This window comes from Thamnophis sirtalis, unplaced genomic scaffold (assembly GCF_051295495.1).
Source record: "Thamnophis sirtalis isolate CommonGarterSnake01/CBP01778 unplaced genomic scaffold, rThaSir2_p1.2 scaffold_14, whole genome shotgun sequence".
In the NCBI taxonomy this organism is placed as follows: Eukaryota; Metazoa; Chordata; class Lepidosauria; order Squamata; family Natricidae; genus Thamnophis; species Thamnophis sirtalis.
In genome coordinates, this window is record NW_028261394.1 from 8,850,168 (window position 1) to 8,875,295 (window position 25,128).

The following is a 25,128-nucleotide window of genomic DNA, read 5'->3' on the forward strand; positions in this document are numbered from 1 at the left end:
AGGAGGAGAAATGGGAAGAGGAGGAGGAGGAGGAGGAGAATTATAGGATCCTTGGTGTTCTCTGACTTGGTGGTATTCTTGCAGGCATTTCACGACCAAATTAAGTAATATCATCAGTGATAGAAGGAGTGGGGTTTGCAGAGAGGAGGAAGAGGAGGTGGAAGAGTAGGAGGAGGTCTATGAGTTTGATGGGTTTGTTTTCCAATCAAGGAACTTCCATCTCAAATCAGCAAACATCACCTTAATCAAGGAACCACCAAAAACAACACACCCACCAACCCCAACAGGGCAAACCTTGTGTGAGAGAGAGAGAGAGAGAAAGAGAGAGCAAACCCCACTCCCTTCTAGCACTTGATGATGTTACTCAGTTGGGTAATGAAATGTCTGCAAGAAAACCACCAAGCTCACACAGCACCAAGGACCTCCACTGTGCAAATTTCACATAGGTGCTAAATTACACTCCTCTTTTGGTATATTTGACTTCCCTTCTATCGGTGAGCCCAATGCTAATCCTGGTGAGGTAGGACATCCAAGGCACACAGCACCTTTGGCTAATTGTATGGACAATATTTCCAGTAGGTTACGATAGGATTAAACTACACAATTGTTGACGTCACGCTTCCGCTTCTCGCACACGAGCACTCCAAGGAATTGCACTTCTTTCGGCACTGTATAAAATCCAGAGATTCGGAAACCTTGATCACAAAAGGCCAACACACAAAACGGACCCATCGCCTTTGTCCGTGTTTATAAATAACACAGTGAAAAGAACCCGGAGAGCGACAAGAGAATGGAGTAAGGACAAAATTTAAGGAAGGCAACAAGGTTCCATGCTGAGAATTCTAAGAACGGGATGGAAGTACATTGATTTTTCGTGCACGAAGCCCAGCATTGTAGTTCGCCCGGCTACCAAACGGATAAAAATAAATTAGTTTTGCCTGCCTGGATAGTGATGGCTGATGGCTGAGATGATGCTCATAACCAAAGGCTTAATAGAAGAATAGAATAACAGGGTTGGAAGGGACCTTGGAGGTCTTCTAGTCCAACCCCTTGCTCAAGCAGGAAACTCTACACCATGCCCAACATTTGGCTGTCCAAGCTCTTCTTAAAAACCTCCAGTGTTGGAGCATCCACAACTTCTGGAGGCAAGTTGTCCCATTGATTAATTGTTCTAACTGTCAGGAAATTTCCAGTTTGGTCCTCTTCTTGATTAGTTTCCATCAATTGTTTCTTGTCTTGACTCCTGGTGCTTTGGAGAATAGGTTGTCCCCCTCTTCTCTGTGAGTGACAGCCCCTTAAATTCTTTTAAGTTTTACGTCACCCCTGGTCCTTTCTTTTTAGGCTGGAGCAGGGCTGGGTTCCTGCCAGTTCTAACCTCTTCTATAGAAGAGGTCCCACAAATCTACAGTGCCGTTTAGAACCGGTTTCAGAGTTCCTGAGCCAACATGACTGGAGGAGGAATTCTGGGAGTTGAAGTCCACAAGTCTTAAAGCTGTCAAGTTTGAACACCCCTGGGGTTTTTTTTTCTAAAGGGTTAGGGGTGCAAGGGTCTTGTAACTTAACAGCTTTAAGACTTGCATGCTTCAGTGCCAGAGTTCCTGAGCCAACATGACTGGAGGAGGAATTCTGGGAGTTGAAGTCCACAAGTCTTAAAGCTGTCAAGTTTGAACACCCCTGGGTTTTTTCTCTAAAGGGTTAGGGGTGCAAGGGTCTTGTAACCTGACAGCCTTAAGACTTGCACACTTCAATGCCAGAGTTCCTGAGCCAACATGACTGGAGGAAGAATTCTGGGAGTTGAAGTCCACAAGTCTTAAAGCTGTCAAGTTTGAACACCCTTGGGGTTTTTATTTTTATAAAGGGTTAGGGGTGCAAGGGTCTTGTAACTTGACAGCTTTAAGACTTGCGTGCTTCAAATCCCAGAGTTTCTGAGACAACATTTTGGTTGCTAAGCAAGAGCGTTGTTAAGTGTGTTTCACCACATTTTACAAGTTGTCCATGCCCACCCGGTCACATGACTGCCAAGCCACTCCCACCTGGTCATATGGCCAGCAATCCACTCCCACAAAGCAGGTGACACCTACAGAAGTGGTTCTAAAAATTTTTGAAACCCACCACCGGACTGGAGACACCCAATTCCTGCAACTGTTCTTCATCTATTTTATATCCAGCCTCAATCGTTTTTTGCTGCTCTTCTCCGCACTCTTTTCCAGACTTCCTTAAGAAAGACTTTTTCAGCTTGTGGGAAGAAAACAGGTCTTAATAGAAGCTCACTTGTTCTATTCTTCAACCAGGACTAGTCTTGATGGACCTACCTATCAATAATAATGGAGCTTCAAGCCATGATGAACAGTCTTGACTATTAAAGTTCTCTTGTTCTACTCTTCAACCAGGATCTGTCTTGATGGACTTACCCATCAATAATAATGGACCTTTAAGCCACAATGGAAAGGTTTAACTATAAATTTCTCTTGTTTTACTCTTCAACCAGGATCTGTCTTGATGGACCTACCCATCAACAATAATAATGGCCAATGCTGGAAACAAAATAATCCCCCCTCGGACGAATTAGTGATAAAAAAAACTTTGGATTGTGCAGAGATGGACAAATTAACACTGACATTAAAAGATAAAGAAGAGTCGGAATATTATGAAATTTGGAACAATTGGTACAAATGGCTGCAAAACAAGAATAAAATTAATTAAGCCAAAATACTATATATAAATATATATAGAACTGTGTATAAAGGTGTGTAAATATAGAAACAAAATATTATATACATGTACAGGTATGATGACATAACAATGTTGATGTAATGACTGTAAGGTGGTGTAGAAGGGAAAAAATAATAAAAAATCTGCTAAATAAACAATAATAATGGAGCTTCAAGCCGTGATGAGAAGTTTTAGCTGTCATTTCAATTCCTTACAAGTCTTCAGAATCATGGAATTTCACGGGCCCATCTGGCTTGGAAATTCTCAGGATGTTGTCCCGACAGATGGGGAGAACCTCTGATTGAAGGAGGTCCACTCTAACCTGTGTATTTCGGTGCTTAGATCTTGCCACGCCATAAGGCAGGCCGTGCCTGAAAGACCACACCGGCGAACTTCCTTGGCGCTTCTGTCAATGCTGCGGATATCCATATGCAAATGCATTCCGATTTCATTAACACGCCCTCACACAGACTTGGGATTTCTTGAAGCAGATGGCAATCCTTTTAAGGAGGCCTTTCAAGGAAGTTCTCGCCTTGATTTACAAGGCCTGCAGATCCAACAGGACCAAGGGTTGCTTTTAAGGTCTGGGCAACCATCTGTCTTCTGGAAAGTGCCAGTCCTCTGAGGAAGTCCAGACAGGAAGCCAAAAGAGGAGCTCTAACACTAAATATAGCTACAGCGTTTTTTGCAAGTCTGAAAGCCCCTTCCCCCAACTTCCTCGAGTTTGCTTTCTAAGAGATTAGGGAGGGCCCCTGCTTCTTCTATTCTCATTCTTTCTGAAATATCTCCTTGGACTATTGTTGTGGCCCAGCAGGTGCCGTTGGAGCTGCCACCGGACTCCGACAGCGAGGGGCCCTCTGAGTCGGCTCTGGAAGATGTGGAGGACCCTGGACAGGGTTCTGACTCTGAGCAGGGCACATAGAGGCTGGTTGGCCACCAGGAGGCACCTGAGCCTTGGACCAGTGGGGAGGAGACAAGGGAGAGTGAGCTGGAGGCCAGTAGTGAGTTGTTCCTGGATGCACGCCATCGAAGAGCTACTAGGCATCAGGATCAATTACGCAATTACAGGAGGTGATTGTACTCAGCTGGTGGTCATTAGGTTCCTCTCCAGACTACAAAAAGCTATTGGTGCACACACCCCTCTTTGCAGAAGTCAATGCAGGATTGAATGTCGGAGGACAGTACTGAGAGCTTGGCAGGCTGGATTGCTGCCAAGCTTTATCTGTGTTTATTGCTGCCTGAGTTTGTCTGAGTTGCTGCCAAGGTCCTTATCTGTTTGTTCTGCTTGGCTTTCAGCCACTGAGGTTTTGGTGTCTTGCTATTAAAGTACATTCCTGTTAAGCTTGTCTCGGCATTCGTTACTGGACGGAGGAGGGAGTCAGAACAGACTATTGTCTTAACCAGGGGTCCCCAATCTTTTGGACCTCAAGGACCACTAAATTCATCATTTTAAATCCCATGGACCACACATATGATCTGCCTAATGACTGGCTGAGTGGGTGTGGCTAGGTGGTCATGTGATTGGTTGGGCGTGTCCAACTTGATGTCATTCACATCTAGGGGTACCTCGCCGGCCTCTACTCACTCCGCCCCTCCCAGCCACTCCTCGCCTGCCCGCCCGGGCTCCAGGAAGCAGTTGTTGGAGCTAAGCAGCCACCAGGAGAAAGAGTTGGCAAAACAGCTCAGTTCAAATTAGATCTGGCCGAGAAGTAGGCTCAGTAGAAGCTCCTCACTGAGGACTACTGTGCAAAGCGGTACTGGTGCTGGTAGGAACCCACCCCTGGATTCCTTCATCTTTTTCCAATGCTCATGTTCTGCTCTAGGCTCCCCGAGAGCATGCAGTAAACTCCTTGTCCCGAAAAAAATCCCCTTGATTAATTGACTGTGAATTCTGCTCATTCACATCCAGCAAAGCCTTTCGAGGGCAGATTTACAGTCACAGATCTTCTCTGGCTTGGAGAGCTGCCAGGCTGATATCGGCAGAACTTGACAAGGAGTCTCGGAGAGTCATGAATCAATTAAGCAAACTAATTGTCTCCTGCAAACTCCACTCCCCTTTCGCTCCTCTTTTGTTTCCTCTGGGAGGGGCCATTCATTATCCACCTGTGGCCTTACTTCCAAGTCAACCCTTGTGCTTTAGCTGTTCCCTTCATCTGGCAATTCTGTGTATGCACACACTGGGAACGGGCTCCAGCTGTTCTTCTGCCTCACTGATGTCTGACTCTGAAGGCAGCTGATAACTGGCATATGGCTCTGGCCCCTTCTCTGCCTCCGACACAGAGCCCTCATCAGAGGCTTCCCCAGACTCCAGGACTGGCCCAGGTTCCTCCCCAACCTCCTCACTGTCCGAATCTGCTGGCAGTTCCGCCACAACAGTTCAGTACGAAAAGAGTTAACTTTCCTTGAGATTAGAAAATCATTTTTTAAAAAAACTACATGTATTTAGCCTTGCCATAATTACATTGCCCTGGTCTGCATTCCCAAAGGAGCATATGGACTTTTTACAGCCGAAAAAGCTTTGCGCTACTGTGAACTCCGCGCATATTCCTTTTAATTACATATGTGCCTGCTGAGGACATATGATGAAGCCTGGCAAACTAATTTGCTACCAGCATGAGACCAGGAATAAATACTAAATATTACACCCCAGTTGGTTTTTTTCCCTACACTATCCATTATCCCTAGAGACGAGACTGAATGAAAATTGCCCCAGCCATTTAAATATACGCCAAGGGAAAAGGGAAAGGAACAGTAAAGTGAACAAGGCAGAAAATTTTTTTAAAAAGAAAAAAAAGGAAGGTCTCCAATTCTACTTTGATTTCTTCTTTCGTCTCCCGTTCGTAAGCGATGAGAAATTTAGGGATGGAGCAGAGGTGGGTTCCTACCAGTTCGCACCTATTCGTTAGAACCGGTTCGTCAAATCTACCGAACCGGTTAGAAGAGGTTCCACCAGGGGACCCGGAAAGCAGGCCACACCTACAGAAGAGGTTCCAAAAAGTTTTGAAACCCACCACTGCTCCCCTACACACAGAGAGACAGACAGATTGACACAGAGAGAGAGAGAGAGAGAAAGAAAGGAAGAAATAAATAAAGAAAAAAGAAAAAAGAAAGAAAAAGAGTGAGAGATGAAAGAAAAAAAGGACAGAGAGACAAAAGGAAGGAAAGAGGGAGAGAGAGAGAGAGAGAGAGAGAGAGAGAGAGAGAGAACATGGCTGGCAAGCCACTCCCACCAGGTCATATGGCTGGCAAGCCCCTCCCACAAAGGAGGCCACACCCACAGAGTAGGTTCCAAAAATTTTTGAAATCCACCACTGGGATGGAGGTCTGGTGAGATGGAACTTCATACGGGCAGGAAACAGTTGGCAAATAGGAAGGCGGAAGCTTTGGATTTGTGTGTCATTTTTGTTCCTGTTATCGGGCTGGCCCAGAATCAAACCGGATGATATTTCATCATTATTTTAAAAATTAAAAGCATATAGGGAGGGGGAGTTTGAATTTCAGAGTTGGTCCAGTTGGCCGTGAAGGTTGCCATGGTAGAAGGGAGTCATATGTGGCCAGTATGGAAGGCTGAGTCCACCTTGAGCCAGTGAGAATCGAACTTCTGGCAGTCGGCAGAGTTAGCCTGCAATACATTCTGACCACTGCACCACTTCCGGCCATATGAGCTCAGTATGGAAGGCTGAGTCCACCTTGAGCCAGTGAGAATTGAATTGCTGGCAGTTGGCAGAGTTAGCCTGAAATACTGCATTCTAAGCACTGCGCCACCATGGCTCTTTATAACAGACAACGTTGTTGGAGCGAGTGAGAATCGAACTGCTGGCAGTCGGCAGAGTTAGCCTGCAATACTCCATTCTGACCACTGCACCACCTCTGGGCATATGAGCCCAGTATGGAAGGCTGAGTCTACCTTGAGCCAGTGAGGATCGAACTGCTGGCAGTCGGCAGAGTTAGCCTGCAATACTGCATTCTAAGCACTGCGCCACCATGGCTCTTTATAACAGACAACGTTGTTGGAGCCAGTGAGAATCGAACTACTGGCAGTTGGCAGAGTTAGCCTGAAATTCTGCATTCTAAGCACTGCACCACCTCTGGCCATATGAGCCCAGTATGGAAGGCTGAGTCCACCTTGAGCCACTGAGAATCAAACTGCTGGCAGTCGGCAGAGTTAGCCTGCAATACTCCATTCTCACCACTCCACCACCTCTGGCCATATGAGCCCAGTATGGAAGGCCGAGTCTACCTTGAGCCAGTGAGGATCGAACTGCTGGCAGTCGGCAGAGTTAGCCTGCAATACTGCATTCCAAGCACCGCGTCAGCACGGCTCTTTATAACAGACAACACACTGTTGGAGACCCTTCTCCTCCCTTTCCCCCTCCAGCTTACCTTCCAGCGGGCAGAAACGAGTCACCTGCTCGGGCATAAGCTTCCCTTGCTTGTGTTGACAGTAGGTCTCGGCAATTTCTTGACGACACAACTTGGATTTGGCCCTGGATAGAGCCGAGAGGGCCTCCTTGCCTGAAATGTCACATTTGGGCAGTTGATCATATCCAAGTTCAGGGGAACCATTCCCATTCCGTTTCGTACGAGGCTGTCCCAGAGCCCTTGGGGTGTCTTTCAGAGAGTTGCCATGGTTGTTGTTGTTGGGTTTAGGGGCAGAATTGTCCAAGGGCAGCTGCTCGTTGAAGTTTTTCCCGAGGACGGAGTTCTCCTTGGCTTTCTCCTCCTGTTCTAGCTTTCTCCGCAGACGTTCCTTCTGGGCACTGATGGGCTTTTTCACCAGTTCTGGGTGATGCTTCTGCTTCTGGGACCGGGGAACAAAATTGCTGTTGTCAATGTTTTCGAAGTCCTTGGGGACAGAGTTCTCATTGTTGCTGTCTGTACGTGTCTTCTCCTTTGGCCGGTGAGAAAAATAGCCATCCTAGAAGTAGGGGAAAAAAGAAAGATTGTGACATGTTGCTACAGACGTCTATTTCCAACTGCACAGGCACAAAAGGGTTCCACCACAAAACCGCGGTAGACAAAAGCGCGGTCGACGAAAGCGCATATGTGACGTCATCACAGCGCGACGAAAAAGATCGAAAAATGTAAAAATAAAGCGAAAACCTTACCCTAACCCCCCCAAACCTAACCCTAAACCTAACCCTAAACCTAACCCTTAACCTAACCCTAAACCTAACCCTAAACCTAACCCTTAACCTAACGAAAAACCTAACGCTAACCCTTAACCTAACGCTAAGCGTAACGCTAACGCTCTAAACCTAAACCTAACCCTTAACCTAACCCTAACCCTAACCCTAACCTAAACCTAACCCTTACCTTTATGTGAATCGGCTTGCTGTAATTTAATTTTTATTTCAATTTTTCGATCTTTTTCGTCGCGCTGTGATGACGTCACATACGCGCTTTCGTCGACCGCGCTTTTGTGGAACGCGGTTTTGACGGGTCACGCACAAAAGAATAAAGATAAAAGTTCCCCTCGCACATATGAGCTAGTCATTCTCGCCTCTAGGGGGCGGTGCTCATCTCCATTTCAAAGCCGAAGAGCCAGCGCTGTCCAAAGACGTCTCTGTGGTCATGTAGTTGGCATGACTCAATGTCGAAGGCGCACGGAACGCTGTTCCCTTCCCACCAAAGGTGGTTCTTATTTTTCTACTTGCATTTTTACGTGCTTTCGAACTGCTAGGTTGGCAGAAGCTGGGACAAGTCACAGGAGCTCACTCAGGTACACGGCACTAGGGATTCGAACCGCCAAACTGCTGACCTTTTTGATGGACAAGCGCAGTGTCTTAGCCACAGAGCCACCATGTCCCCAAAAGATCTATTTTTATTGAGTTTTCCAGGTGCTTCCAAGCCTTACCTAGAGAATTGCACCTTGGAATCTCTTGCATGTAAAGTGGGTCCCCCCACCACCACTGACCTTTCTCCTACCAGATCAGATTAATAATGAAGTGTTGGAAAATCTACAATAGCTTTCTTCAACCTGGACACCCCCCTATCAAGGCATTGTACCAAACATGGTTAGAAAATTATCTAGACAATGTAGGAGATGACCAGGATGAGCCTGAGGGAAGGGTTAAGTGTGTCATCAGTCTTGAGGCACTTTGCACCCACAAGAGATCTAAGCCCCGCCACCTTGAATTTCATTGACTCTTATCTACTGCCACCTTGCTTTGACCTTTAGTAGTTCAGATTCTTATAGAGTGCTTAAACTTGCAATAAATTCTTATATACATTGGAACCGTCTGGACTCCTGATTTCCCACGCTAGACCAGGGGTCGGCAAAATTAAACACCCAAAGAGCCATTTGGACCCGTTTCCCAAAGAAAAGAAAACACCAGGAGCCACAAAGGTACTAACTGGAAGCCCCCTCTTCAATTCTGGAGCTGACCGGAAGTTCAGTTCCCCCACCATAGAGTCTCCTCCTAGCGTGGCTTACTTTTTACTCTACCCGTCATAACCGAAAGCCCTATCAATTGTGGAGACAAATGAAAAACCCTCCCCTTGCCATAGAGTCTTCTTCTGGCGCACTGTGCTTTTCTCCCCCACCCACCGGAAGCTCCTCTCAAAATTGTGGCACTGACCGATGACGGAGCCGCAGCAGAGGGAGGAAAGAGCCACATGCGGCTCCAGAGCCACAATTTGCTGAACCCTGCACTAGACAGACAAGCAATGACCAACTGGGTCATTCTTTCAGTGATATCTCCTTACCTAAACAGAGACACAAGAATGTCCATGGGTGTGACAAAATAGCAGCAGGAGAGGAAATGACTTCCGACTTCCCGCTGGCTTCCCCATTGACTTTTCTATTGGGAGGCTGGCAGGGAGCACTGGAAATGATGATCACACGATGGTAGCTGATTGTAGCAGCATGGCAGTGGTGAAGAAGCCACAAGTATTGCCAAGTTTTAATTCCATGTGAGTAACGGTTCTTGGGTTTGGGATGAATTAAGTTAACCAATTTGAAGTTAGCAATTACAGGGCAACAATGTTCTATTGTTGCCCTGTGATTGCTAACTTCAAATTGGCTAACTTAATCATAGGGCAACAATGCTCTATTGTTGCCCTATGATGCTCATTTTATCCAACAGGAGGAAGAGGAGGAGGAGGAGGACTGTGGGGTCCTTGGTGTTCTCAGAACCTGGTTGTTTCCTTGCAGATGTTTCATCACCCAACTAGTTAATACCATCAGTGCTAGAGGCGAGATGGGTTTGGGGAATGGAGGAAGAGGAGGAGGGAAGAAGGAGGAAGAGGGATCTACACATCATCTATAATCTGGTGATCCCCGATTCTGAGCCTCACTGCTCGCCACAGCTACGCTACATTAGTTCCAAATTGGCTTATCTCCCGGACCGTGGAAAAAAGCAGAACGAGGACATTCTATAGAAGTAACACTTGTTTAAAACTCGCATTTCATTTCTCTTTTAGCTACGGTTCTTCTGCGTAGCATCTGCTTATCACCCTGCTATCATTTGCTTTCCCTAAACTGTAAGGGTGGCTTCAAAAGCAGATGCTTCCGATACAGTTCACTGGACTAACGAGAACCATTCCATTAAAAAAATAAAAATAAAACAACCCTTATGAAAGGCCTCCAACAAAACAGAAAGAAGAAACCAAAAACGGTCAACTCTCATCAAATCCAAATTCAACGCAAGTTATCGTTCTTCCGCCCATGGAGCTGTCTTGATTTGCCAAGTCGCTTTCTTCTGACATCTGCAGGAGACCAAACCATCCTACGCCGGGGTGAACTGGGGATCAGGGGCAGGGGTGGGCTTCAAAAATTTTAGCAAGGGGTTCTCTGCCCGGTTGCTGGTGGGCGTGGCCTAGTCGGCCTCCTGCACCATGGAGGGAGGGGCTTTTTGCCCTCTCCGGGCTCCGGAGGTTTTCTGTGAGCCTCCGGGAGGGCGAAAACGGCCTGCCCAAGCTCTGGAGGCCCTCTATAGGCCCTCTGGAGGCCAGAAGCGGGCCTGTTTCCAGCCTTCCCAAACTTTTGGTAGGCCCGTTTTCTGCTCTCCCCAAGCCTCCCCGCGTGCCCCACACTTATGTGCATCCAAAACAGGCCGCGTGGGGACTCCTGTGAGGGGGAGGGGAGGAGTGGGTGGGGCAAGCCAGGAGTGTTCTCCAAACGGCACAGAATCTTAGCTAGAGGATCTCCCGAACCTCTGCGAACCCCTAGCAGCCCACAATTGAGCCGAGGTAGCGCAGTGGTTGGAGTGCAGTACTGCAGGCTACTTCAGCTGACTGCTAGCTGCAGTTCGGCAGTTCAAATCTCACCGGCTCAAGGTTGACTCAGCCTTTCATCCTTCCGAGGTGGGTGAAATGAGGACCCAGATTGTGGGGGCGATATGCTGACTCTGTAAACCGCTTAGAGAGGGCTGAAAGCCCTATGAAGCGGTATATAAGTCTAACTGCTATTGCTATTGCTACTCCTGAGTATTTCAAGGCTTCCAGGATTGAGATTACAGTCCTTACTTTTAACCAAGAACACCAGCTGACCTGTGATATATCTGCACCAGTGGTGGGTTCCAGATCCCGTTGCAACCGGTACGGTACAACGGGGCCGGCGACAACCACATGAACATGTGCAGCATGCATGCACATGTGCGTGCATGTGTCCTTACCTCCTGCGACACTCCACAATGCCTCCACAATGCTCCAGCTGCTTGGCGGAGCATCACACAGGCGGTGTATGGTCTGTGCACGGAAGCGCTGAAGAGCTCAAATACAGGTAAGGATGGCCAGAGGGGCCTCCGGAGCATCGTACCGGAACGGTACGCCCGTACCAGGGCATACTGCCTGCAACCTTCACCCAAACCTTTCTTGAAAGACCATTCTCCACCAAAAACACAACCCATAGACAGACACACTTGCTTCACAAGAACATGAGGTAGACTTGGGATCAAAAGGGATTTAGAGGTTCACTTTCCATCAGCAATGCGCATTGTGCTCCACAGAGTAAGATCCAGGATCTACAAACATGAAAAGCTCCATACTCATGTCCCAAGGGTGCTTTTTCAAGAGGCAGCTGGACTTTCTGGATTTTCTTGGAAGGTGTTTCGTTTCTCATCCAAGAAGCTTCTTCAGCTCTGACTGGATGGTAGGCTTCTTGGATGAGAAGCGAAATTATCTTGGAAGCTTCTTGGATGAGAAGCGAGATGTCTTCCAAGAAAAACCAGAAAGTCCAGTTGCCTCTTGAAAAAAGCACCTTTGGGACAACCATGACCTGGATTGACTGAGAACCTCCATAGATGCCCGTACACATCTACCATGAGAATCCCAAATCAGCTGACATTTTGAGTGGCTGCACAAAATCTCACGAGTGAGAGGATTTGAGGATGATTTGTGTTGATATTTTGCAACACTCTTATCTCATTTCACCTTAGCGGTAAAAGGAAACCAGGGCACCAAAGAACACGGTGGCTGGATACCATCTGGCAGAGTGTAGAACAACTCAAGGAAATAATGCAAGATTGGACGATGTGGAGAGACCTGGCCCATAGAGTTGGACATGACTGAATGGACTTCTTCCTCTTCCTCTTCTTCCTCCCCCTCCTCCTCTTCTTCCCTCCCTCCTTCCTTCCTTCTTTCCTTAATTTCTCTCTCTCTCTCTCTCTCTTCTTCTTCTTCTTCTTCTTCTTCTTCTTCTTCTTCTTCTTCTTCTTCTCTTCTTCCTCCTCCTCCCCCTCCTCCTTTCTTCCTCCATCCCTCTTTCCTTCCTTCTTTCCTTCCTTCCTTCCTTCCCCCCCCTCCTCCTCCTCCTTCTTCTCTTCTTCCTCCTCCTCCCCCTCCTCCTTTCTTCCTCCATCCCTCTTTCCTTCCTTCCTTCCTTCCTTCCTTCCTTCCTTCCTTCCTCCTCCTCTTCTTCTTCTTTTCTTCCTCCTCCTCCCCCTCCTCCTTTCTTCCTCCATCCCTCTTTCCTTCCTTCCTTCTTCTTCTTCTTTTCTTCTTTCTCCCCCTCCCCCTCCTTCCTTTCTTCCTCCATCCCTCTTTCCTTCCTTCCCTCCTCCTCCTCCTCCTCCTCCTCCTCCTCCTCCTCCTCCTTCTTCTTCTTCTTCTATTCTTCCTCTTCCCCCCTCCTCCTCTTCTTTCTTCTTCCATTCCTCTTTCATTCCTTTCTTCTTTCATTTCTCCTCCTCCTCCTCCTCCTCGTCTTCTTCTTCCCCCCTTCCTTCTCCTCTTCTTCTCCTCCACCACCCCTTTTTCCCCTTCCCCTCCTTTCCCTTCCCCTTCCTCCTCCTCCTCTTCTTCCCCACCAGATTGGAGCCATTGACTGATTGACCAGTTCGTGCCCAAGCCATCTTGCAAGCCATAAAACAGGAGAACCAGACAGTTGAAAGCAATCACACCAAAAGGCGTCTGATTTAGTTCTTTGAAAGTGAGAAACACCGAAGCCCATCTATGTCCATAACCAGGTTCAGGAATGAACATTACCTGAGCTCCATCTCTGCTGGCAAAGCCCAAACTCGTGGCCAAGCCAAGCTCTTCTCCTGCCCGCTTGCCTTGAGTCACTTGACTCATGTATCATTCTATTCTTCATGCATGATTGCCGCTTAGTCACAGAAACAATATTTCTCCTGCAAATATACGAGCAAAATCCTGGAAAGTCTACCAAAAAATTTAAAAGCCAAGCATAACAGTTCTTGAGAAAGTCCCCGAAGGTTCATAAATACAATCCATTTATGCTCATAAACTACAATGAGTAGAAACTGCGGCTTTTACGAGATTTCTCCAGCAGATCACAGGGAGTCCTCGACTTACGGCCACAACGGAGCCCAATTTTTTTTTGTTGCTTCAATGAGACGGTTGTTAAGCGAGTTTTGCTCCATTTCACAACCTTTCTTGCCACCATTGCTAAGTGAATCATCACAGTTGTTAAGTTACTCAACACGGTTGTAAAGTGAATCCGGCTTCCCCATTGACTTTGCTTGCCGGAAGGTCGGCAAAAGGGGATCACATGACCTCGGGACGCTACGTCCGTCATAAATAGGAGTCAGTTGCCAAGCGTCTGAATTTTAATCACACAACCAATGGAATAGCTCAATCAACCAATGAACAGCTCAATCAACCAATGGAACAGCTCAATCAACCAATACAACAGTACAATCAACCAATGGAATATTAACCAATGGAACTGTTCAATCAACCAATGGAACAGCTCAATCAACCGATGCAAGAGCACAATCAACCAATGAACAGCTCAATCAACCAATGGAACAGCTCAGTCAACCAATCAAAAGCCTAATCAACCAATGGACAGCTCAATCAACCAATGGACAGCTCAATCAACAAATGAAACAGCTTGCCTTCAGACGTTACAGGAGCTTCATCACTGGAAGCTTTCAAGAAGAGACTGGACTGCCATCTGTCAGAAATGGTGTAGGGTCTCCTGCTTTGGCTGGGGGTTGGACTAGATGACCTACAAGGTCCCTTCCAACTCTGTAATTCTGTTATTCAAACAAGCTGTCCTTCTCAGTTTGTGGGCAACATTTAGCAAACCAGAGAAGAGGTTTGTGGTTAGTTTAATCATCCCTGCTAGCAAGGGGTCAAAATATAATTTTGCAAGCAGCCCAGAGTTAAGATGGACAGCGAATAAATCTGATCAATAGATACATAAAAAACAAATAAAGGTTTTTATTTATTTATTTTTTTGGAGCTCGGGAGGCTGATGACTTCCAAGTCCTCAAAACGCCATTCGGCATCAGAGAGAAACGAGGTTCGCCTTCTCCAGCTCAACCATGGCCAACAGAATAGCAGAATGAACTCGGATCACGGTGAACTTCTTTGAAAAACCTCATCATTTTGGCAGGAGGGGATGGGAGCCAAGCCAAAGGGAGCAGATGGGAGAAGAAGACCAAGGCTGATGAAATTCGCTTTATCCATATGCTTTCCCTCGTTTAACGCTTTATTATTTATTTATTCCTCTCTGTTCTTTCTCTCTTCCTCTCCTTTTTTTTTAAAGGGGGAAAGTCGAACGGCGTTTTCATAATTAACCCAAAAATGCAGAGTTTGGAGACCCCGCTCCGAAACTGTAGTTTCCGAAATAAACTGTGATGGAATGTACAGGCAGGCTTCAACTTACAACCGCAATGGAGACTGACATTTCTGTTGCTAAGCAAGACAAGGGTGAAGTGAGCTTTGTACCGCTTTGCAACCTTGCTAGTCACGGCAAATCACTGCAGTTGTTAAGTTAGTCACTGAACAAGTTACTGGGTTTGGTCCCGGTTTATGACCTTTTTTTTGCCGCCGTTGCTAAGTGAATCACGGAAGTTGTTAAGTTAGTCACTGAACAAGTTACTGGGTTTGGCCCAGGTTTATGACCTTTTTTTTGCTGCAGCTGCTAAGTGAATCACTGAGGTTGTTAAGTTAGTTGTTAAGTGAATCTGGAATGCTCCAGAAGGTCACCAAAATTGCAAAAATGAAAAATTTGCTAAGTGAGTTTTGCCCTATTTTTATGACTTTTCTTGCCCCATTTCTTAAGTGATTCACTGCAATTCCTAAATTAGTAACACGGTTGTTAAGTGAATCCAGCTTGCTTGTCAGGAGGCCGCCAAGGGGAATCACGTGACCTTAGGTTACTGCAACCGTCATAAATATGAGTTAGTTCCCAAGTTGTCAGAATTTTGGTCACGTGACTGTGGGGATGCTGCAACGGTTGTAAGTGTGAAAAACGGTCATAAGTCATTTTTTCCCCAGTGCTGTTGTAACTTTGAATGGCCACTAAATGAGGGTTGTAAGTTGAGGGCTACCTGTAGGACGGACTCTCAGGAGCAGGGGCTCCATTCCAGAGAAGCAAAAGAAAACTCAGTTCAGACAGTTTGTGCGAGAGAGAGGGGATGAAGACAGCTTCTCCTCAACAGTTTCCAATTAAACTGACCTTTACTTCGGCAAGATTTTGTCTAAGGGCGAAGAATAATTTAAAAAACCCTGGAAGAATCACAACGCATTTGTCTTGGTTTTTAGAGCCTGACACAAGCTGACTTTTAGCTTAACCTATGGCTTATATGTAGTAGATAATGTCTCTTTTTGTGTGCCCATACACACTCTATAATATGTAATATGTATGCACACATATGGCATAGGATTAAATAGTATAGTTTGGATGTTCAGTAGTAGTAAATCAATAGACAGGGAAATTGCATTTTGTTAGGGCTTTTGAGGCAAGGCGGGGCCGGGCACCCTAACCTTAACCCTAACCCTAACCCTTGACATGGGTGATGTCAAGTTGGCCACGCCCACCCAGTCACATGACCAAACAGCCACGCCCACCCAGTCACATGACCACTCAGATATGCCCACCCAGTCACATGACCAGCAAGCCACACCCACCCAGTCACATGAACACCCAGTCACACACACCCATGCAAGCCACACCCATCAAGCAAGCCACACCCACAGAACCAATAGTAAAAAAAATGAATCCCACCACTGGTTTGAATGCAAGAATAAAAATCTATTAAGTGAAACTAGAAGCAAAAAAAACCAACAACACATTCAATTTTTCCACAAGCCCTGTTGGAACATATTCACATCTGGCAGTTATTCACATAATGTTCAATATCCCTGTACCCCCACTTTTTTTTGCAAGTTCTCCAGGTGTAAATTCAATAACAGTATCTTTTGAAGGTAATAAACTGAACTAATTCAGTAATATATCCAAGCAGCACCTTTCTGAAACAGCTCCTTTTTTTTTCCTTCCTAAACCCCCTTTTTACAAATTAAAATATGTCATGTGTTTGGAGTATTCACAAGGCAAGTGGAATGCAATAAATACCAGTTCCTTCCCTCTCTTGCCTTTTCTTCAAGAGGGACATCAAAAAAAAATTAAATGCTAAAAATGCACCTGCTTGAAAACAGGTAATCAGATAAATTATAATCCTCTTTAGATGTTGTGGAATTCCTTTTTACTCCCAACGCAACACCTTAATTGCTCTGTTTGCAACTGTATTTCCACCTTCGTAACCCGCAAAGATTTGCACGGTTTTTCAAATTTCATTAAAAAGCAACTTTCTAATTTGGGGGAGGAAAAAGACGTTCTCCTTCTAAATGAAAAAAAAAATCTATTGCTGTATCCAGATCTGTTTATTGACTTGGCAACGAATAAAGTTAGGAGTCTCAATTTGTGTTGCCAATTTTTTTATTTCTTTCTTGGAAATGTTTTTACATTTTTTCCCCTTTCTTACCCAATCTCTGCTTTCTTAACCCTTTCTTCCAATCATTTTATTATGTAGTGAATGTATATAGTTGTGTTAACTGTGCTAAAATGAAACTAACCTTTATATGACCCTAACTGTTAACAGTGCTAAAGTGAAACCTTTAGATGACCCTAACTGTTAACTGTACTAAAGTGAAACTAACCTTTAGATCACCCTAACTGTTAACAGTGCTAAAGTGAAACAAATCTTTAGATGACCCTATTAACTGTGCTAAAATGAAACTAACCTTTAGATGACCCTAACTGTTAACTGTGCTAAAATGAAACTAATCTTTAGATGACCCTAACTGTTAACAGTGCTAAAGTGAAACTAACCTTTAGATGACCCTAACTGTTAACTGTGCTAAAATGAAACTAACCTTTAGATGACCCTAACTGTTAACAGTGCTAAAGTGAAACTAACCAAGGTGCCACGAGCCAAGGTGGCGCAGTGGTTAAATGCAGCACTGCAGGCTACTGCTAGATCAGCAGGTCAGCGGTTCAAATCTCACCGGCTCAGGGTTGACTCAGCCTTCCATCCTTCCGAGGTGGGTAAAATGAGGACCCAGATTGTTGGGGGCAATATGCTGACTCTCTGTAAACCGCTTAGAGAGGCCTGAAAGGCCTATGAAGCGGTATATAAGTCTACTGCTATTGCTATTGCTATTGCTAACCTTTAGATGACCCTAAGTGTTAACTGTGCTAAAATGAAACTAACCTTTAGATGACCCTAACTGTTAACTGTGCTAAAGTGAAACTAACCTTTAGATGACCCCAACTATTTTGGAGGAAAAATTAGAACATTTATATTTGGGCGGGCTTTTTTCTAGTTTTATGATAGGTTAAGACCCTGTGGGCCTAGAGCAGTGATGATGAATCTTTTTCACTTTGGGTGCCAATAGCATGCACTCACGCACCATCGCGCATTCCCACATGCCCATCCCCATAATTTAATCCCCCCACGCCATGCCCCCAGCACATGCATGCATAACATCCCTGTGCATGCACGCACGGCTTTCTTGGAGCCTGGGGAGGGCGAAAACGGCCTCCCACACCCCCCGGGAACACTGCTGTCATGTCTCCCCTAGTCCTTGTTTTCATTGTCAATAGCTGACCCAAATTAGTGGATCTACTTTCATACCATCTATCTGTTTCTTTTATTTTAAAAAAATATATTCCAAAAGGTTATGTTTAAAAATATATATTCCAAAAGGCCTATTTATCCCCGCAAAAAAACAAGCCCCATAAAATCCAGTGGATCTTAGTTTATCCCAAAGAAGCAGTTATAAGGTTATAGCGATGCAGAGTAATTGTACGATCTGTCTCCTCACTATCCTAATTCTAATAAAACTCACTGCAGCTTTATTTATTGCCTGTGTTCATTAACTCGGTTTCAATACAAATCCATTTAGCTTTCTTTAATTAATTTCATTCCAAATTCGATTTTAATTCCGTTTGGTTCTGTAAGGCTACCCAACATGTTTCAACATCCTGCTGTAACCAGCCAGTGAGGAGTCCGATAAATTGAGTAAATCTAGTTCATTAAATCCAGGCAGTTCGTTATATCTAATTCAACATGGATCGATCGAGTTCCATTTCGTACATTTCATTTCAGGTTTTAAATTAGTTCAGTTTGTTAGTGCCTCCTAATAAATCTCATCTTCCATGTTTACCTCTTCAAAGTTCGGCCTCTAAACTTTTTCCAAGTTTTGCCATTTGAAACAGTTCAGCTAATGCAATTCTAGGCATTTCTCTATCTTTAGATTCCTCCCCCCCCCTTCAGGTGTGGGTTTCAACCGGTTCGCGGCGGTCCCTGCGATCCGGTTGGTCGCCGAACCCGGAAGTAAGTAACTTCCGGGAACGGCGAAGCCCCCCCCCGCGCGTGCCCGCGTGCCCGCGCCCACTCCTTACCCGGTTTTGATGAATTCTGCGCTTCCACGCATGCGCAGGACGCATACAGCGCCTGCGCGATCCTCCAGGAGCAGCTGGAGCATCGCACAGACGCTAGTACGCATGCGTGCGCCGCGCACGTGCGCGAGGACGCCGCACACGTGCGCAAGGACGCCGCTGGCCTCGTTCCAACCGAACCGGTTGGAACAGGGCGAGAAACCCACCCCTGCCCCCCTTGTTGATATTCACCTAATACATTGACAAGTTCATATTTTATTGTGACTGTAAATCCTCCTTTGAAAGACTTTGCTGGAGGTGAAGGAGCAGAATTCACAGGAAATTAATCAAAGATGTTTTTGTCAGGACCAGGAGTTTGCTTCATGCTCTCAGGAAGCCTAGGCCAGAACACCAAGCTCAGAGAGCACCAAGGGCCTCCCATCCATCCATGCTTCCATCCATGCATCCATCTGCAGAGGATCAGCTCTAGGGGACTTCCAGGACACGATAGCCTCTTTTTGGATCATGCCAGATGTTAATGCTATGGGCCATCTTCAAATGAGAAACCTTGGTGACCCTTTCTGGAAATCCATTGCCATGAAACACAACCTCTTCCTGATGATTTTTTTTCTCTCCTCCTTCTCAATTACATTTTCTCAAGGCAGGGGGGAGAGAGAGAGAGCGAGAGAAAGAGACAGAGAGAGAAAGACAGAAAGAGGGAGGGAGGGTGGGAGAGGGAGATACAGAGAGAGACATGCACACAGAGAGAAAGAGAGAGAGAGAAAGAGAGAGACACAGAGAGAGAGACAGATACACACACACACACACAAAGACAGAGAGGCAGAGATACAGAGAGAGAAGGAGGAAGAGTCAGAGAGAGAGAGGGGGGAGGGAGAAAGGCAGAGAGAGATTAAGAGAGACACACATACAGAGAGAGACAGAGAGAGATGTACACACACACACAGACAAAGAAAGGGAGACAGAGAGAGACAGAGATACAGAGAGAGAGACAGAGTGGGAGGGAGATTTTATACACACACACACACACACACACACACACACACACACACACATATATATATAAAGATTTTTACAACCCCTGGTAAGCCCCAACTATGGGAGGAAGCTAACTGCTTCCATCATCTGTCAATCGGCTCGTCACAAGAGTCCATCATGACAGAAACCCAATATTTTTACTGTTGCCTTTGTTATATTTGTGTTTATTTATTTATTTATTTATTTATCAGCACAAATAAACACACACACACACACACACACACATATATTGTATTTGTATTGTATATATGTATTTGTGCTGATAAATAAATAAAGGGTTATAAATAAATAAATAATAAAAATAAATAAATAAAATAAATAAAAAATAAAATAAATATTTTTTTAAAATAAATAAATAAATAAATAAAATTAATACACACACCCACCCACAGACACAGAGGGAGGGAGAGATATCGATAGAGAGACAGAGAGACAGAGACAGACCCAGAGAGAGAGAGAGAGTCACACACAAATACACACTCACACACACACACACAGATAAAGAGAGAAAGGAAGGGAGGGAGAGAGAGAGAGATACAGAGAGAGCAAGAGAGACAGAGAGACAGAGAGACAGAGACAGACACACAGAGAGGGAGAGACACACACAAACAAACACACAGACAGAGATACAGAGAGGGAGGGAGGGAGGGAGGGAGAGAGAAAGAGAGAGAGACAGAGAGACAGAGACAGACACACACACACACACACACACACAGAGATACAGAGAAAAAGGGAGGGATATATATATATATATATATATATATATATATATATATATAGATAGAGAGAGAGAGAGAGAGAGACAGACAGACAGACAGACAGACAGAGACAGACACAGAGACACACACACACACACACTCACACACACACACCCAAAGAGATACAGAAAGAAAGGGAGGCAGGAAGAGAGAGAGATACAGAGAGAGAGACAGATACACCCCCCCCAACACACAGAGGTAGGTTTAGTCCAGGCAGTCTTAAATATCCCTTAAGATGCCTTGAGATGCCTTCTCTAAATATCCATTTTTTTTTCTCTCTCTCTAACTCTGCAAGGGTGCTTGTAGTCTTTTTTCTTTTCTTTTTGCTCTCCCCTTCTTCCAATCAGAGCTGTCAGGCCATAATTTATCTTTTATCTTAACTGAGAGCAGGGCTCTTCCTGTGTTGGACGAGCCAAAATTACCTCTATTATAACGTTATTTGTACCGGTATCTTCGCTCTGAACCTCCCCCCCTTCCCCCCCCCGTCTCTTTTCATTAAGATGCTTTCCAGCATGTGCCACGTTGGCTCTGGTTTTAGAAGCAGCTGGGCTAAAAATAAGAGTGTGACAGGCCTCAAGGAGAGCTTAATGTGAAAGCTAAATTTGCTGCACAACCAGCGCTCTGATTGGAGACACTGGCTCCCCAGATTTATTAAACCGAAGCTTGGCAAGGTCCGCGAGTTTGTTTTGCTGTCTTTCAAACCCCGTAGCATCCACGCAACCTGTTTAGCGAGAGCACTTAAGGCTTCTATACCGCTTCACACTGTTTTCAAGCCTTCTCTATGCTTCCTCGAAGGGGGACACAGAACATATACCACGGTATCATGCGGCTAGAAGGAAACTTGGAGGTCTTCTAGTCTAACCCCACTGCTCAAGGCAGGAGACCTTATATACCATCCAGTAAAAATCACATGCTTAAACCCCAAACCCTTTTTAAAAAATTTAAATGGCGGTAATTATGTTAATTCACAGCCTGTAATGATTTACAAACAGTTTGTGAAAAGTCCGACAGAAGTCTGCCACAGTCTTTCAGGGTAAGGCTGATTGTATTGTATTGTATTGTATTGTATTATTTGTATGCCGCCCTTCTCCGGGAGGACTCAGGGTGGCGAACAATTCAAGGGGGAAAAAGGGGAACATAAAAACACAAAATACAAATAATAAAAGTAGACAACAGTCGCACAACCATACATGTCGAGAGGGGAGGGAACTCATCACCCCCAGGCCTGCCAGGTAAGCAACCCATCTTTATTTCCCTTGAAACGCTGCCAAAGACTTAATTGCCAATTAGTTTTGCAAGGCCACCCGGAGCACAGAGTCAAAACGGAGCTTCAGAGTTTAAACTGACCAGAATGAACAAAAGTTGGTTCCAGCAAAAGCTCACGTCCGTTTGCTCCTCCTTTAGGTCTTATGGGAGGGGCCAATCATCTCCAAGCCTTACTCCTGAGTCATCCCTTTTATCTTAACTGTTCTTGCTTTCTGGCAGCTGTGCGCTTGCGCGCACTGGAAACAGGCTCCCTCTGTTCCTCTGCCTCACTGATGTCAGACTCTGGAGGCGCCGGAGGTAGCACATAACTCTCAGATAACTCCCGGCCCCCTCTCTGTCTCTAGTGCAGAGCCCTCGTCCGAGTCTAAGAGCCGAGGTGGCGCAGTGGTTAGAGTGCAGTACTGCAGGCCACTTCAGCTGACTGTTATCTGCAGTTCAGCGGTTCTAATCTCACCGGCTCAGGGTTGACTCAGCCTTCCCTCCTTCCGAGGTGGGTGAAATGAGGACCCAGACTGTGGGGGCAATATGCTGACTCTGTCAACCGCTTAGAGAGGGCTGAAACCCCTATGAAGCGGTATATAAGTCTAACTGCTATTGCTATTGCTATTGCTCTTCCCCAGACTCCAGGACTGGCCTATGTTCCTCCCCAACCTCCTCACTGTTCGATTCCGCTGCCAGCTCTGCTGGCCGCTGGCGGGCCACAACGCAGCTTTTAAGGGCTATGTTGAGCCAACTACACGTTTAGGGTCGTGTGTGAATCTTATCAACAATTCTCCAGGTTTTTCCCAGGCTGTGTGAACTCTTCCACAGCTTAGCATGAAGGCAGTACCAATCATTCTTCCATGTTTCCAGCTTCTGCTCCAAGGAGCAAGAAATAGCGCCAAGAACTTTCTGTGCAGGCAACACAGATGTTCTTCTGTTGAGCTACATCGTTCTTTCTCCTGACCCTTTGGTAATTGGATTTGATATTCCCAAGATGCAAATTTCACACTAAGCTTAACAGGACAGTAATCAATTGCCCACAGCCTGTTTTTTTTTAATAATTATACTGGGTAATTATAGACTACTGATGACTATGGCTATGTATGAAGTAATCAAATCACTCAATGTTTTAATGTCAAAAGCTTCTATTTGGGCATTTTTCTGCTCCATCGCTTCTGCTTTAGGAGAAGAATTATGGACTTGAGGGGGAAAAAAATAACAAAGAACTTCAGGATAAATGCAAGGGGAACAAAACCTCTAAAGATACCGAACTGGGACCAATTATACTCGGATTTGCTGCTTGGTGAAAGAGCTGTCTTTTTTCATGACAAAGAAAAGCAAAATATAGGACCCATCGGGACAGTAAAACCAGACTGAATTAAAATATATTAATGGACTGGATTCCATTGTCCCAACATTACTGCTTTGAGTTTATGTACTCTGCATTCAGGAGAAAGGAGAGATGCGGCTGCTTTTAAAGGAACACAAGAGATACAGAGTAGAATAGCGGTGGTCCGTGAGAAAATTGTGGTGGTCCGAAGAAAAATTATTTGCATGTTTTATCTTGCATTAAATCAGGGGGTCCTCAAACTACGGCCCCTGGGACGGATGCGTGCAATGAATGCTTGTGTTGCGGCAGAGTGTCTCCCCCTTTGGGGTCTTTTTGTGCAGGTCGGAGGGGGGCAGAAATTCTGAGTTGGGGTCTGCTTCAGCCTCCTGGTGGGGGGCTTTGGGCGAAGGCTGGAGGGAAGTGCCGCTGGTGGCAAAGAGTCAGAGGGCCTCGTTCTAGTGGGGCTGCATCATCGCCTGGAGCTGGCTGACTATCTCAGCCCGCTGAGTCTCCAGGCGCCGGTCCCTAGCCTTGCTGTCCCGCAGATCTTCCCTCTGCTTGGATAGCCTATGCTTGTAGTCCTCAGTGAGGTGCTTCTGCTGAGCCTCCTTCTTGGTTAAATCCAATTTGAACTGAGCTGTTTTGCCAACTTTTTCTCCTGGTGGCTGCTTAGCTCCACCAACTGCTTCCTGTTGGGGCCCTAAGGAGCCCGGGCGGGGAGGCAAGGAATGGCTGGGAGGGGAGGGGCGAATAGAGGCTAGCAAGGTGCCCCTTGATGTGACATCAAGTTGGCCACACCCTCCTAATCACATGCCCACCTAGCCACGCCCACCCAGCTGATCATTAGGCAGGTCATATGAGTGGTCCGCGGGATTTAAAATTATGAATTTAATGGTTCCTGAGATCCAAAAGGTTGGTGACCCCTGGACTAGAAAGTGTTTCAATCCCACAATTAATGGTGGACCAAGATCTACAGGTAGTCCTTGACTTACTGACCATCCAAAGTTGGAGTGATACTCAAACAAGTGACTTATGACCATTCTACACACTTATGACCATCACAGCATCCGCATAGTTGTGTGATCAAAATTCAGGTGCTTGGCAACTGGCTCCTATTGTCCACAAATTCTTGATGTTGCCAAGCTTGGACATCCTTGATGTAAAACTACTGTATTTTAGCAAGTTAGGATTCATGCTGTCTGGGGAATTCCGGGAGTCGAAGTCCACAGGTCTTAAGGTTGGACACTACTGGTTTAAAAGATTAACAGAGTTGGAAGGGACCTTGTAGGTCATCTAGTCCCAAGCAGGAGACCCTACACCATTCCTGACCGATGGCAGTCCAGTCCCTTCTTGAAAGCCTCCAGGGATGAAGCTCCCACAACTTCTGAAGACAACTTCTGTTCCATCGGTTGATTGTTCTCACCGTCAGAAAATGTCTCCTGATTTCCAGGTTGAATCTCTCCTTGTTCAGTTTCCATCCGTTATTCCTTGTTTTGCTTTCAGGTGCCTTGGGAAATAGCTTGACCCCCTCCTCTCTGTGACAGCCCCTCAAATACTGGAACACTACCATCATTTCTCCCCTGGTCCTTCTCTTCACTAGATTTAGGGTTAGGCCAACACAACATTTGTTGACCAAGTCAAAGGAGCTTTTGTTGGACAGCCACAATGAAACTGGGCATCAGACTACATCGCTACATCAGTGTTGGGGCCCGCTGGCAGCCAGCGGAGCTGGCAATAGAGTCGGACAGTGAGGAGGTTGGGGAGGAACATGGGCCAGTCCTGTGGGCTGAGGAAAGCTCAGACGAGGGCTCTGCGTCAGAGGCAGAGAGGGAGCTAGACAGCAGTGAGGCAGAAGAACAGCTGGAGCCTGTTCTCAGTGTGCGCATGCGCAGAGCTACCAGAAACAAGAACAACTAAGAAACAGGGTCAACTTGGGAGTAAAGCCACAC

General features: G+C 45.9%; 1 protein-coding gene across 1 annotated transcript in view; it reads right to left on the reverse strand.

Annotated features, from left to right (window-relative positions):
* The window catches only part of XYLT1 (xylosyltransferase 1), a 171,008-nt gene that overhangs the window by 68,889 nt on the left and 76,991 nt on the right, over positions 1-25,128 (reverse strand). Inside the window, exon 3 of the mRNA XM_087729433.1 lies at positions 7,096-7,630. Within this exon, the coding sequence (XP_087585559.1) occupies positions 7,096-7,630 (535 nt within the window). The remainder of the gene's footprint in view (positions 1-7,095; positions 7,631-25,128) is intronic.